Here is a 14,927-nt window from a genome sequence, read left to right as displayed (position 1 = left end):
GCACCCTGAATTGAGGTAACCTATACTGAGTAGCCAAATATTTCACACCAATGTAATCTCTCTATGAGCCAGGCAGGTAGGGTTACATATGCATCAGTAATCTTCCCCCTAAGTCCTCCTATGGAAACAAGCAGACCAAAACACAAGGTGTAAGAATATGTTGATGCAGGTACAAACTCTCTCTCTTACTCTCCCATACAATATGATGAAAACGGGTCATGCATGGTTATCAATGTGTTGCCTTCCATTTAGTTGAATGGAATTGAATGTATCTTTAATTGTGCATTACCCCACTTATATGCCTTAATATATACCCATCACAGCGTTTTAACTTTAAAACCACCTTTTCATTTAAAATAAATGAAGAAAGGCTCATGTTCCCCTAAAGTAGAACCCCCACACTCCCCCCTCCCCCTCATCCCATGCACCTTATTTCTTAGAGGCAGTACTCCAAATATATCTTCTGGATCTTACATCTTTGAGTTTTGTAAGGGAAGCGCCATATATATCTAGTAAACTGACTCTGAGCCACTTTTTCACGCAATTGCTACTCGTAAAAAGAAGTCAAGTGGCAGAAAGAATATCGAAAAATTCTAATGGCAGCAAGACGTACAAGTAAATGCAGGTAGAAGAGAGAGCGCAACCGCAAGATCGAAAAAGCGTGATCACTAGATGACCCCAATAAAAATCACGTTTATTAATGTCACGTGGACACATGTAAGAAAACACACCACCTACGCGTTTCGCACTCATATGCGCTTTATCAAGGTTGGCAGCAAGAAGTAACCTGTCACGTTTAGGACTCGTGTCTGAATTACCCGCAACTCCTTCCCCTTTAGAAGGAATTATGTCATACTGCCTCTCAATTTCCACTACAATGTTCTCTCTTTGGCGTGTGTTGCTAATTCTATTACGGAGGGGATTTTAGAAAAGCAGAGGGCCGATCTGTTTTAAGAACATTAGAACTTGGCGTGTTTTCCAAATTGCCGCTTTGATGAAAACCTTTATTCTGACGGCAGTAATAATGTACTTCCTTGGGTGTGCATTTCTTTTTCAGATTGATCATGTTGTACGGGGCCACGAAGCATTTCCAGAGCTACAAACGAAAGCTAAAGCCAGGTCACTACTTTTTTTTTTCTTCCTTCCCCCATGACTACTGGAAGCTGCTTTAATTTGTCATTACTGTAATGATATAAAGCTACAGAACTCGTACATCAACTTCACATTAGGAAATATCTGCCAAGATGTCCATGAACTTAATCACCTTTGTCTTAAGTGATTTTGCAAGCACTGGCAAAGACTAGGATAGTATGGAACAAGGATCAAAGGCCTACAAAACAAAAAGATTATATTTCTGGTTGCGCTACTAAAATATTTTCCCTCCGGTTATAATAGAAACCTCAAAAGCTGAGCACTGCAATGTTGGCTGCCTGCTTTGCACATCAGAAATCTCTCTTCCTGCAGAGACCTTGTGATTTGGTTAGTAGGGCAAGGTTCTGGCATCTCATGGTTGCAGTGTGACTCCGTTTCTCTGAGAGGCCTGATGAAATTCAGGTGTTTTCTTTGGTTTCTTTAGCACTTTGAAAAAGTCATGTCTAACGTCAGTTGAAGCCACAAGTAAACGACCTTTGCATATTATATTTTTACATGTGCCCTGGTTATGTGCCTAGTGCGGTATGGGCTGGGCTAGGACATTTGGTCGCGGTTGTTTTGCCGCAAGCAAATTGCCGCAGGCGTTTAGCCACCCCTCACCTCACTGCAGGGACATCTCACCACCGGCCATTTCACTGTTAAAGTAAGCCCCTAACCTTACCCTAAAAAACACTACTACTAACGCTACCCTCTAATCTAAAAACCTTAACCCTTACCCTTAAACCCTTTACCCTAATCCCCAACCCTAAAAAAACTTAACACCTTATTAACTTACCTTATTTGCGAAACGACAGAGCAGCTACGGAGAAGGGTCCTTCGCCGGACAAACGCCAGGGGCGACCAAATGTCCGATTCCGGTATGTGCCCTAAAATGCCACCAGGTAGGACATGGGCCCGTGCTTATTTCTTGATGGAAATGGACAGTGAGGCCGCTAAAAATGAATTAGATTTATATTATGATCAGAAATGTCAGACAAAGTCCACGGTCGCACTGAAACCGTCTGGGGACAATGAAGACCTATGGGGCAAGATATCCCATGCTATCTATGTCCTGTTTCTGCCTTTGGACATGGAAGTTGGATTCTTGTCCATCTTGGATAAAGCCATTTGTGAAGTACATTTTATGGGAAAGTTCAAAGAGATCCTACTAATATTGTATGTAAGAGGGATCTCACATCATACTAAATGCAGTAAAGACTTCACTGCAAACCATCACTATATTTATTCATGATTTGTCCAATCATTTTAGCCTTGCAGGAAGCATCATTACTTGTTCCATTGCCTCTTATAAGCAGATGAATTAGACTGATATTGTAGTTATTATTATGTTGTTACTGCATAATTGTAATGGTAGTGGGATAACCAGGCCCCAAATAAAGGTTTAAGCCTGTTTGGTTACCCCTGATCCATGTGTTTGGTTTATAGAGTGTCAGCTCTTGAGCCCAGGTCTTGTACATGCATAACCTGTAATGTGCGATAATAAAGTATTTGATGTGTTTTCACCTTTCCAGGAAAGCCAGCAAGCAGAGATTGCTGTGGTATGAGTTTCAAGGGGGGGTTTGCGGAGAAAGTGTTGTCAGAATGTGCCTAGATAGTCAGGGCCCAGAGTTGCTGGTTCCCCTAAAAATGTACCCAGGAATCGGGCATAATTCCTGGATACATGTAGGCACATGTCCAGACAATATCTCCCATTGAAAACGCTTTTGCAACTCACCACTAGGGGATCCCTGCTTCAGCACAGACCAGAAAGGTAAAAAGGGCATAGGGATGTGAGGTGTCCCTGAAACAGTCAAGGGTGGCTCTAAGTTAATAGGATACCCAGTAAATGCCCAGGTCACCCAGAACCGGTCTAGGGGTTCTGAGGAGCTCCAACCATACATAAGGTTGTGAAGAGATTCTTAGAGTACGTACTAAGCCTATGCAATAATGTGTGGGTAATATGGCCAGTGAAAAATAACGTGCAGCTTTTTACTCTATTTCCCATACCAGGCAGACTTAGGTTTTCAAAGTGTATATTTTTAACAAAGTGCGTTAAGTACATGTATGCTTTGTGCACAGTAAAATGGGGCACAGGGATGAAAAGTGTTCCTGTAGCTGCGGGGATCCCTAGGTAACATAGGGATACCCCAGATAGTGTCAACGTGTCCCAGAACCTGTATTGCGTTTGTGGGTTATGGAAGTCCCCTGTAATGTATAGAAAAACCTGACCTGTTTAGGGGCATTTGGGGTTCCATGTGTGGTAGAAACTCCAGATTTTGGGAGTGTAAGTTTTAGGTGGGATATTTGGGCAACAACGTATTCCTTTTGTTTGCAGGAGTTCATGGGGCCCAGCTATTGGTGGTTCCCTGATTCTCCACAGCGTGCAGGCACTATTTGTGGGTTCACAGGGTGAATGACATTGGGGCTGAACCGTGTCTCCCAGACCCCTGATTTTCGAGCCCACATATCCCCAATTAATTTCCCACACATATATAAAGTTCCCCAAGGTTTATACTTTCTTAAAGTATGGCTCAGATACTGTATGTATAAAAATCCATGCTGTCAGCCTATAGCATTTGCATATAAGAAATGATGTCTACCTAGCCCTCTGGCCTCAAAGGGAATACAGGATATGGAGGTGTCGGGCCATTTGGTAGCAAGGAGGGGCAGGGGAAAAGGCCCTAACAGCCATTTGGGTTCTGTCAGACTCTGCAGAGCCTTCCCAGCAGATAGCCATGCTCCTTTCTCTGACATCATCAGTCAGATGAGCCCTGCTCTGGTTGGCTGCTGAGAGTATTCTCACACTTCTGATAGGGGGAGTAGTACTCTGTGAATGAAAGTCAGAGGTATTATAACCCCTTGTGCAAATCAGATTTGTAGTTCTCTCAAGGTTCCCTAAGGTTCTCCATGATTCTAAGCACCAAAGTCCAGTTAGTCAAATTCCAGATCTGGAGAGAAGGGAGGGGTGGCGCCTGGAACTGCAGGATGATTTCAGTTAGAGGACATTCAGGCTAAATATTAGTCAGAGGACAATACTTAGGTAGCTATCCCTGCACCTAGGAGAGTTTAGTTGTGTACCCAGTTCCCAAGAAAGTGCTTTTTTTTGCCTGTGTAACATTGTGTGCCTGCCTTTTCCTGTGAATAAATGTACAATATATTTCATTATCTTGTTTTGCTCAATGCATCTTCCAGATAAAAAGGTGTAAATGGCCTGGTCACCCGTGACAGTAATGATTGTCAAGTTTAATATTTCTTTGAGCTCAGATGCATCTCGCACTTCAAACTGTACACTTCTTTGGTAAACAAGCTCAATATAATTTATGAAGTTAATATAAACCGTTGAATTTCTACTTTGCCTTCCAGACTAATTTTTTTGGCTATACATTGAATAAACAGCTCGCATAAATAAGTGGTTATAGAGAAACTGAATGCAGAGTCCTTAAAAAAAAACAACAATTGTTTAACATTTAAAATTACCACAAGTCAGTTCCAAGAAGGCATAAAGTTTAAAATGATGTGAGTAGTGATGTGAATTAATTATTTTAATGTCTTCCAAGTGCACTTCATTCTGTATGATGTACTTTGATAGGGTGCATATGTTAAGGTATAATTGAAAAAACATGTAGCTAAATGGCTGAATTCAAAGAATAAATATACAGCTGCTGGGAGGTTAGAAGTCAGAGGGGTAAGCATATGCCAAATTCCCTTAGGGATTTCATTAGTGTGTGGCTGTGTGTACATGTGCGGCTAAATGAATATTGCTGTTTCGCTCTAAATGAGACAATGGCCAATCAATCGTCATTAGGACTTCAAGCCAGTATTGAACTAGAGGCTTGATTTTTAAATGGCCCTGCTATGAGATGCCTTGAGAGACTCGTGAAGCTGCTTCGTATTAACCCCTTAAATGCTTCCTGGAGGAGCCTGCAAGCCAGTGTATTTATGGTCTCTAGCTGGAGCGGTACCATCTATGTACTCGCTCTTTGATAAACAGAGGAGTAGGTTGCACTAAAGCAGGGGTTAACTCCAGTCTGCAAGGGCCACCAACAGGTCAGGTTTTAAGGATATCTCTGCTTCAGCACAGGTGGTTCAGTCTTTGACAGAGCCACTGATTGATTGGTGGCCCTTGAGGATTGGAGTTGACCACTCCTACACAAAAGGAACAAACAATGCTCATTGGATCATTATTGATGATTATATAGAGCAGTAGACTGTATAGACTACAGATATTATTATGTTTGCCTTTGCTTGGCCTGACTAGCAACAGGAGGCCTTTATAATGGCTATTACTAGTATTTGGACTGAGGGCAGCAGTGTGCTTGTAGAATGCACCATACTCAGCCAGGGTTCTGCAGTTATGTAGGCCCAGTCTGAGCACCTGCCTTAACCCATTTTGCAGCCAGAGTTGCAATCAATGCATTGCAAAGCAATGTGTTACACTCTGGCAGTGAAAGGATTGAAGAGTAGTCTCGCCTGACCTTTTTCCTGTATATACATTGCCAGAAATAGTGTTTTCTCAGAGCAAGGCTGCCTCTGTTATTATTTATGGGTCTTTTCTTTTGTTCTTGTTGGAGATGTTTAATTTTCTTTCTGTATTTGCAGGACTCTCGCTATCCATGCGCTTCTGTATTCACGGTCTTCATTTTCTCTGAAGTGTGAGCCATGTCAATAATCACTTAATAATATTTACAATTGGCCATTATGATGAGGGGTGAGAACTGAAGTTCATATTGATAGAATCTGGCATGGGCCCAATTATTATAGGCATTTCAAAACATGGACAGGGTTATTTTGTGTACAATGAAGAATGCACCGGACTATAGTCAGCTAATATTGTTTTGTATATGCTAAGACACTCGAGGACTTTAAATCTCCCCTCTTAAATTAAGAACTGGACTTTCTGAAACTGTTTGGACTACCTAGAACCAAAAGGCATATCTATGGATGCTGCAAAAGAGATGACAAATAAATTGATTTGTTGCGTTGGGACCAGAAGCAAAGTGCAGCTGTGGTCTGTCTCTTTGATAAATGTTCAACTCTTTCTAAATAAGTCACATCAGCTTTGTGCTGTAACTCACCATCTATTTCATACATTAACCCCATTGCTTTTGAATTGTACTCTGTTGATTGCTGCAGAAAGCTGTCTGCATTGTGTTCCCAGGTTGGTCATGACATCACTAATTGGTTGTATTTTCTTTTCCAGCACAAATGTACAAATGTTTACATTTTACAGAATAAATCGTCTTTTTCATGTTTTATTTCCAGGGGCCAAAATATATATACATACTTAAACAATCACCTGGATCAAATGAAGAAGCCGGGGCCTGTGGGTTTACTTGCTGCTGATTTACATGTTTGGCCGGATTTCCATGGTAACAGGTCTCCCTTAGCCGATCTCACTATGAAGGGCATGGTAAGAAATGCCGTATTGTATAAAAGTGAATGCTCCACAAAGGAGCCAAACGTGTAGATCAAACGTTTTATTTACAGTATGCATGTATGTATGCATGTCTTTATTTATATACAGGCAGTCTTCGGTTATCCGACACAATGCGTTACTCAAAATGGCGTTGGATAGCGAAACGTCTTAAAGCGAAACACGTTTTCCCATAAGAACACCGTTTAAATGAAAGGTTCCGTTCCTGAAGGCATTTTTAACACTAAAATACACCAGATATTTTATGCAGGCAATAAATATGCAGCACACACATACATTATATAGTGTGTATATACTGTATTATATATATAATATAACATAAAATATAATAATATAATATATTATATAGTATAATATAATATTATATAATATATATATATGTATACACATAAACAACTTTGCAAAGCGTCATAAGAGCGTTGGATAAGCCGTTTTGGCGTTGTAAAAATGAACATAGGTATGCATTGCATAGCGTTGGATAAGCCATTCATTGTAAAACGAAGCGTTGTAAAACGAGGACTGCCTGTAGTGCCATTAATGTTCATAGCGCTTCACAGTAGTAATAAACGTGAAAAACATATAAATTGTGATGCAAAACCCTTGTGGACACAATTATCCATTGAGCAGATTGGGTTCAGTGCACGAGGTCTACGAAAAGGTTTTAGGCCCATCAAAATCTCAGATGACTAAAAAATTAGAAAATAAAACTGCTAATTCAAACAATAATTTGTTTTAATTTAATTACTTTACAAAACCTTTTGATTATAATAATACATCTACAAATGTTGAAGAATATATACACATGCATGTAACGTTAAATAAAATTGTGAGAAATTGTGAGATGTAAACTAGAAGTGCTACAATGGTTTATAATATGACAGGGCAAGTAATGAAGGACATTGCATCACATCTTCCATACACAGTTGGGACTTCTTTGTAAAAGTTAAGGCAAACGTTCACTCCTCAAGCTCATTAACTTTCCTCTGTATTTATTATGTCTTTATTATAATTACCATGCTGGAAGATCCCCAAACTACACCCACTTTCCAGCACACAGGCAAGAAGCCATCAGTAGACTGACAATGACACCGTTGAGATGACTGTGCGTACGAATAAATGCTGAGAAATCATTAATAACTCTGAAATCACATTTGCTGAATTAAGTGAGATTCTGAAACCAGAATATGAAGCCTCCTTATAGTTTCCATTAAGAGACTGCCAGAAATGGAAGGATTGTCCAAGAAAGTTGTAGCTCTGGCTATGTCTAGGGCTGCCAGTTGGTATCCTTCCTTCAGAGGCCATTAAGAAAGCCTGTTCTTACTTGTGTGGTAAGAATCTCACTGGGTTGTCACTCGATTAAGCAGCTCTGATAACTTTGGTAGCTAATATCAGAGACCAGTACCGCTGTTGCTCTAAAAAAACCATTCAGAGGGTATATATTTAATAGCACTTTATGGCTGTGGTTCTCATTGTCAGTACATGGGATTACCTCTTTGCTCTTTCCAAAGCCACGGGATTCATGTATTGTTCCCCTGTAAACTCTCAAAGTTTTGGGAACCAGTTTCATGTTACCTGCAGACACCATCTTAAAAACGCACCTTCACCATGTTGTGTATCACAGGGAATTAACTCCTAACAAGACACAGCTATTTTAAATGATTAGGTATAGGATCAGTGACTGTCCGGATTCAGGTCTTTCTCTCATGAGTCTAACTACAGTTGCCTACTAGAACTTTACCAACAAACCATGTGCCCCCCTCCCTACATGAACAAAGCTGCCAAGTGACACAAATCCTAGTCTCAAATTTGAAATGTGTGTGTAATATATGTATTGTACTAATATGTATCTACTATATATGAAATATGTATCTATTTTATCGCCTGATGTAGATAATAGGTTATGATGAATGAGTGCATCAGAGAATACTGCCTGGAAGAGAGACACATTGAAAGTGGTATTAAAATATCTAAATATAAAATATGGACTTTCTGTTTTTTTTCTGCAGATCGTTGGACTGACTTTGTCGAAGGGCCTGGATGATCTTGCTATGCTTTACTTGGCCACAGTACAAGGCATTGCTGTAAGTTGAACTATAGGAAGCTGTTTCCTTTTCATAGAAATAAGGCAGCATGTCACTCACTGCTACCCCCACATGTATATTATAAATGTGTACATAGTAAGTTTACAGGCACAAGTTCCTGTGCTGTGGAGCTTACAACCTACAGTATTTTTTTGTGTCTGGGGCATTCCAACTTGGTGTCATAGTTTTCAGAAGTCAGTGCCTTTACTCACTGAGCTGCCCCTTCAGCCCATATATTTACTTAGGATGGGGGGGAAAGGTTGAATTTTGTTTGTGTTTTCATCCATATATTTTTTTTGTACAAAACCAAAACAAGAAAAATGTTAAAAACCAAAACACCATCCTTAATAAATAGGACCACGTTGTGTCAAATTGGATCACTTTGAATTGGTATAAAATGATGGTGCCTCTGACCTGCTTATCAGTGAGTCTTGATTTAAACCTGTTGTATTCTGCATTAGTTTTGCCCCCACATTTAAAAATGCAGCCGCAGCATTCAACTCTGCCTCATGCTATTGGCCACAATGGTTTGCTGGTATTTTAAAGATATTAGTAGTTTTCACTCTGGATGCAGTTCACATATTAACCTCTAGTTGTGCAATTCAGTAGTGTGTTGTCCAATTATCCCCAGTCATACACCATCTTGGTAAAAAGAACGAGGCATAAAAGTAAAGTAAGGCTGCGTCCCCGCTGGCGCTGACCGCGTTCATGCTTGGTGAGCGGTGACGTCACCAGCTCTCCAAGCATGAGCGCCAGGTGTCCTGGCTATTTTGCAAGCGCGCAGCTGGGGGGGGGGCGTTGTGGGCAAGTTGAGCACGCTTGAAAGTAAAAACAATGTTGTTTACTCAAGTGCCAAGCTTGAGTGAGCGTGCGTACCCGCGCACGAGCACGCGCGCATCGCGTGAGTGGGGCCTTACACATAAAGATTTATGTAAGTAAAAGCAGCACGCACCGAGCGCCCAGCGGGGCCGCAGCCTAAGAGATTAGGTTGAAAAAGACATGCAGTATGTCTATTGAGTACAACCTTTGTTCAATTCTAATTTGTTGAGATACTCATTCTATATAATTGTGAGACACTGTGGGCTCATTTGCATGTCATTATCCCAGAATCCCTGGCTGCAGTGGAAGCACTGTATGCTAAGAGATAATGGGGGAAGGCCGGTTGCACACTTGTCTGAGACATGTGAAAGTACTCGCAAGGGATAGTTTTATTTGCTGTGCACGGTACGGTGGAAGGTTTGTCACTTTTTAAGTGAAACTTCTTTGCTGGCACCTACAGAGTTTTGATGGGGAAAATGTCATTGGTGGTAACGAAAATGCATCACGGAAGTGACGTCATGAGGTTGGGCCTCGGCGCATGCGCAGAAGGCACCTCGAATGACAGTGGGTGGGTGGGTGAATGACCGTGGGTGGGTGGGAGGGTGGGTGGGTGGGTGAGTGAATGACAGTGGGGGGGTGTGAGGGTGGGTGGGTGAATGACAGTGGGTGAGTGGGTGAATGATGGTGGGTGGGTGGGTAAATGACAGTGGGTGGGTGGGTGGGTAAATTACAGTGGGTGGGTAAATTATAGTGGGTGGGTGGGTAAATGACAGTCGGTGGGTGGGTAAATGACAGTCGGTGGTTAAATGACAGTTAAATGACAGTGGGTGGGTGGGTAAATGACAGTTAAATGACAGTGGGTGGGTGGGTGAATGACGGTGGGTGGGTGATTGAGTGAATGACGGTGGGTGGGTGAATGACAGTGGGTGGGTGAATGACGGTGGGTGAATGACGGTAGGGTGAATGACGGTGGGTGGTTGGACGGTTTGAATGACAGTGGGTGGGTGGGTGAATGTTGAATGTGGGTGGTTGAATGACCTGTGGGTGGGTGGTGAATGACGGTTGAATGACGGTGGGTGGTTGGACGGTTTGAATGACGGTGGGTGGGTGGGTGAATGGTGAATGTGGGTGGGTGGGTGGGTGAATGATGGTGGGTGGGTGGGAGACAGTGACAGGGTGGATGGGAGACAGTGACTGGGTGGGTGGGAGACAGTGACTTAGACAGTGACTGGGTGGGTGAATGACAGTGGGTGGGTGAATGACAGTGACTGAGTGGGTGGGAGACAGTGACTGGGTGGGTGGGAGATAGTGACTGGGTGGGTGAATAACAGTGACTGGTTGGGTGAATGACAGTGACTGGGTGGGTGAATGACAGTGACTGAGTGGGTGGGAGACAGTGACTGGGTGGGTGAATGACAGTGACTGAGTGGGTGGGAGACAGTGACTGGGTGGGTGAATGACAGTGACTGGGTGGGTGGGAGACAGTGACTGGGTGGGTGGAAGACAGTGACTGGGTGGGTGGGAGACAGTGACTGGGTGGGAGACAGTGACTGGGTGGGAGACAGTGACTGGGTGGGTGACAGTGATAGTGGGAGACAGTGACAGTGGGTGACAGTGACTGGGTGGTATGACTTACCATGACAGGGTGGGTGCAGCTTGCCGCTGAACGTTTCCCCCTCCTGCCCCCGATATCACCGCTGCAGCTGCCCGGGACAGGAGGTGGGCTTGGGGGAGGCCAGTGCCCTTTGTCCCCCCCTGTTGGCGGCCCTGTTTCAGGATGTTCCCACTTTACTGCATGCACTTGTAAAAAGCTCCTTGACTTACCTTTGTGATAATGTGTTGCAAACACAATGTATCTAAGTTACAGTTTGACTAAGCTATATACAGGAATTTGACAACACAAAGAATTAAAAGAATTATAGTATATGTTCTAGGCATTCACATCCTAGAAGAGTGCCAAGATTATACCTTAATAAATTAAGCTTTTTTCACTGATGGCATATACTGTAGTACCTTTTTTTTTTGGACTGAAGAAACCCCTATAACTCCACACTACAGACTGTTTTCTTCTATTTCTAAAATCCTATTATGAAATAGGCAACACAAACCTCTTAGAAGACATTGCCAGTTTCTCCGGTTTGAAACTTAATTTCTTTTGCACTGTGGAAATACAGTATATTACATTAAAAGGATCAAAGTGTTGTCCGTGCTGAGCTGAGGAAGACAAAGTTATTGCCTAGTGAGAAATCTCTACCCGTCATTACCTGAGTGTCTGAAGCATTCCCTATGACCTAATTAATATGTTTTAGTGGTTGATATACACTGGTTCTATAGAGGGATTTTGACTTAAATATATCATGTAAGAAGCCATAAATATAACCTTTAGCTTAGATTTATAATGCACTCCTCTTTTACACTAGATCTCAAATATTCACTATACCTAATCCCTAGTGATTATTTATTTGGTTGTTTTGGAAGTTAAAGTACATTAAATGAAAATGCGTTTTCATTTTGGCCAGTTCTTTACTTGGTAAAGTGGTTTGCTGATATACAGTACACGTCTGCATCTCCTTTATAATGCGTCCCTTCGGATTGAGTGCAATGTAAAGTGTTGTTATTGTCAAACCTTCATTCCAGCTCAGCGGTGGCCAACGCCAGTCCTCAAGGGCCACCAACAGGTCAGGTTTTCAGAATATTCCTGCTTCAGCACAAGTGAATCAGTCTTTGAATGAGCTACTGATTGAGCCACTTGTGCTGAAGCAGGGATATCCTGAAAACCTGACCTGTTGGCGGTCCTTGAGGACTGGATTTAACCACCCCTGTTCTAGCCATTATATTTTAACCCTACTAGCAGCAAATGTAACCATTTCTATGCAATACTATCTTCTATTAAAGAGTCAATCCAAGCAGCACTTTGATTACCTTTATTGAAAATTAATTACCAAAGCTGCAGCTCGATTCATTCTCCCGTAATCGACCAGCAAAGATCCTGCTTCCCAGGGTTCACCACGTCCCGGCCTTTCAGTTTCAATCAATCCTTCAGCTCGTATAACTCAGCAGCTACAATGTATCCTTATACTAATAAGGTAACATTATCTATTGTTACAGTTTACAGCTCAAATTGCTGGGAATATTGGCAACAAGTGATCACAAACAGGAAAATGTTACAAATATCTTGCACTGCTAGGAGATGGGCTAAAGCCTGCAACAGAAATCAAAGGATGCTCAGTATATTAAAACTCATTAAAATGGCATTAAGGGTTACATTTAAAAAAAAATGTAGTAAGTAATATCCAATACTACAGAACTGATTTATTTTAAAACGCACTCGTAGGATATTGCATGGATTGCTCCTTTAAAAAGAAGGGATCTCCAAAAGCACTGTTGACAAGAGATGGTTAATTCCTAAAAGGAGCTTATCACTGTTACAAAGCCTAACTGTCAAATGTTACTGAAAATATATATAATGTGTCTAACTATTTTTGTTTTCTATATATTGAATATATTCCCCAAATAACGATATTGGGGGGGGGGAAAGGGGGAGAGAGAGAGAGAGATGCAAGGAGACTTTGCAGAATAGAAGTGATGTAAAAGAGTTGGTTTTGATGCACTGAGCCATTTCCTGAAGGTGTATGCATCGTTTGTAAGAAAGGCCTTACTTTTGCTGCAGACTGTTGCAGCATCTCGCTCAGACTTGGCCATTTTCTATTACATGAGTAAAAGGTGACAAAGGTATGCACATGGATGCAGAATGTTATACAGCTCATTATAATATCTGCATCATGTAAGTCTTTCCTAACACAGATTGGGGATTATTCATTAAACTGCGATAGTGCCAATCATGCTGTGGGGGAGTGGAGGGAGAGGCTATTGAATTCAGTGGGAGTTTCCATGTGATAGTGCATTGATCAGCATTATCGCAATTTAATGAATAACCCTCAACAACTCTTCCAGAAATCCCCCAAAACAATATAAGTGAATTAGAAATCTGATCATCATTGTTGCCACTGGAAGCGGCAATCTGTGCTGCTCATGATTTTTGGAAGTTTTAAAAACATTTTTATACTAACCGGAACTGGGCTGTCATCCATGGTTTACTGACATCTGGGACCCCCAGGTTTTCAAGCGACGAGTTGATTTGTCCATCGTGAAAGGTATGCCTGGTGCAGACAAAATGGCAGTCAGCCATAGCCATTGGCTTTCTATTGCTGGACCCAGCAGGCACGTTTCGAAAATGTTTTGTCATTTTCTCAAACTATCAACATTTAGTTTATTTTTTAAAACTCTTGTTGCTCATGACTTACCCCCTTCCCCCTCACCTTCCCCTCCCCTCCCCAACAACCCAGATGTCAGGGGACCACAGATCAGTTCCAAGGGATGTCCCAGTTCAGGTAAAACTAAAAAATAAATAAAAAATGAACATTTTGGGGGGGTTGCTCCTGTAAGTACAGCACTGAGTAGTAATACATTGTAATATTCACATTGTGGAACAGGACACGTGTTTTCCTCCCGGCATTTCCCCATTGCTGTGGCGTTTCATGTATATCTTGAAAATAAACTTGAGTAGGATACTGTTTATACGTCCTGAAAATGATCTGCCAGGAACGCCTGGCTTTTGTTGTTCTCTCCCGTTTCTCTCGTTGCTGATGAGTATTACATTTGTTTTCCTAGTTGGGAACGAGACACATTCTGGAAACAATGCAGACTGCAGGGCATCACATCAGCACGTTGTTTCTGTGTGGGGGGCTGAGCAAGAACCCCCTCTTTGTGCAGCTGCACGCAGACATTACGGGTAAGCTATGAGCCGGAAAAGCGCAAGGCAACCAACTCTATTTTTAGTCAAATAAATAGTTCCATTCTTCTTTCCTTAATATGTGAACTTTCCAAGGTCACTAACCTCACCAAAATATTAAATGAAATGTTTTTTGTCCACCCAATCCCTATAAACTGCTGATAAGCTAAATATTAACTTTACCCCTTGTGGGTCAGCAAATCATTGGATGAATAAAAGGGGTTAAAGGCAGGTCAACTCCTTAAGGTTCAGATATAGGACCAAAACGTTGAACACCAAATAAACCAGAAGAATTTGATTAAGCTCGTGAGTGCCGTTCCTGTAGTTACAATGAATCGTACTAGAACTTTTCCATTAGAATTAACACTTGTGGCAGTGCCCTGATATCATACTGTTAGCTCCTGAGTTAGTAACTTACCCTACAATAAGCGATTGTGTGTGTATTAACGTATTAACGTATTAACGCTGAGTGACGCTCACAACATTCACATTAACGCCTTTAGAAATCTCCAACTTTAAAATTGTGTTAAAGGTGTATCTTCTTAAAACAGAAGTCCAAGCTGCCGTTTATTTAAAAATTAAATTTAAAAAATCCCCTTTAATATGTGCGTCAATATAATCCACACAATAAGTAATTAGCTAAGTTGCTGATCGATCCGTTCTCCTGTGA

The 14,927-nt window shown here is 41.7% G+C and overlaps 1 protein-coding gene across 3 annotated transcripts in view; it reads left to right on the top strand.

Moving 5' to 3' along the window:
* The window catches only part of FGGY (FGGY carbohydrate kinase domain containing), a 174,883-nt gene that overhangs the window by 123,322 nt on the left and 36,634 nt on the right, over nucleotides 1-14,927 (top strand). For all 3 annotated transcript variants that reach the window (XM_075616008.1, XM_075616009.1, XM_075616010.1), the window contains 4 exons: nucleotides 1,058-1,119; nucleotides 6,394-6,541; nucleotides 8,572-8,646; nucleotides 14,137-14,257. In XM_075616008.1, coding sequence (XP_075472123.1) covers nucleotides 1,058-1,119; nucleotides 6,394-6,541; nucleotides 8,572-8,646; nucleotides 14,137-14,257 — 406 coding nt within the window. The remainder of the gene's footprint in view (nucleotides 1-1,057; nucleotides 1,120-6,393; nucleotides 6,542-8,571; nucleotides 8,647-14,136; nucleotides 14,258-14,927) is intronic.

This window comes from Ascaphus truei, chromosome 10, assembly GCF_040206685.1.
Source record: "Ascaphus truei isolate aAscTru1 chromosome 10, aAscTru1.hap1, whole genome shotgun sequence".
Lineage (NCBI taxonomy): Eukaryota > Metazoa > Chordata > Amphibia > Anura > Ascaphidae > Ascaphus > Ascaphus truei.
The sequence above is the reverse complement of the archived record's forward strand: the minus strand, read 5'-3'. Positions and strand labels throughout refer to the sequence as shown.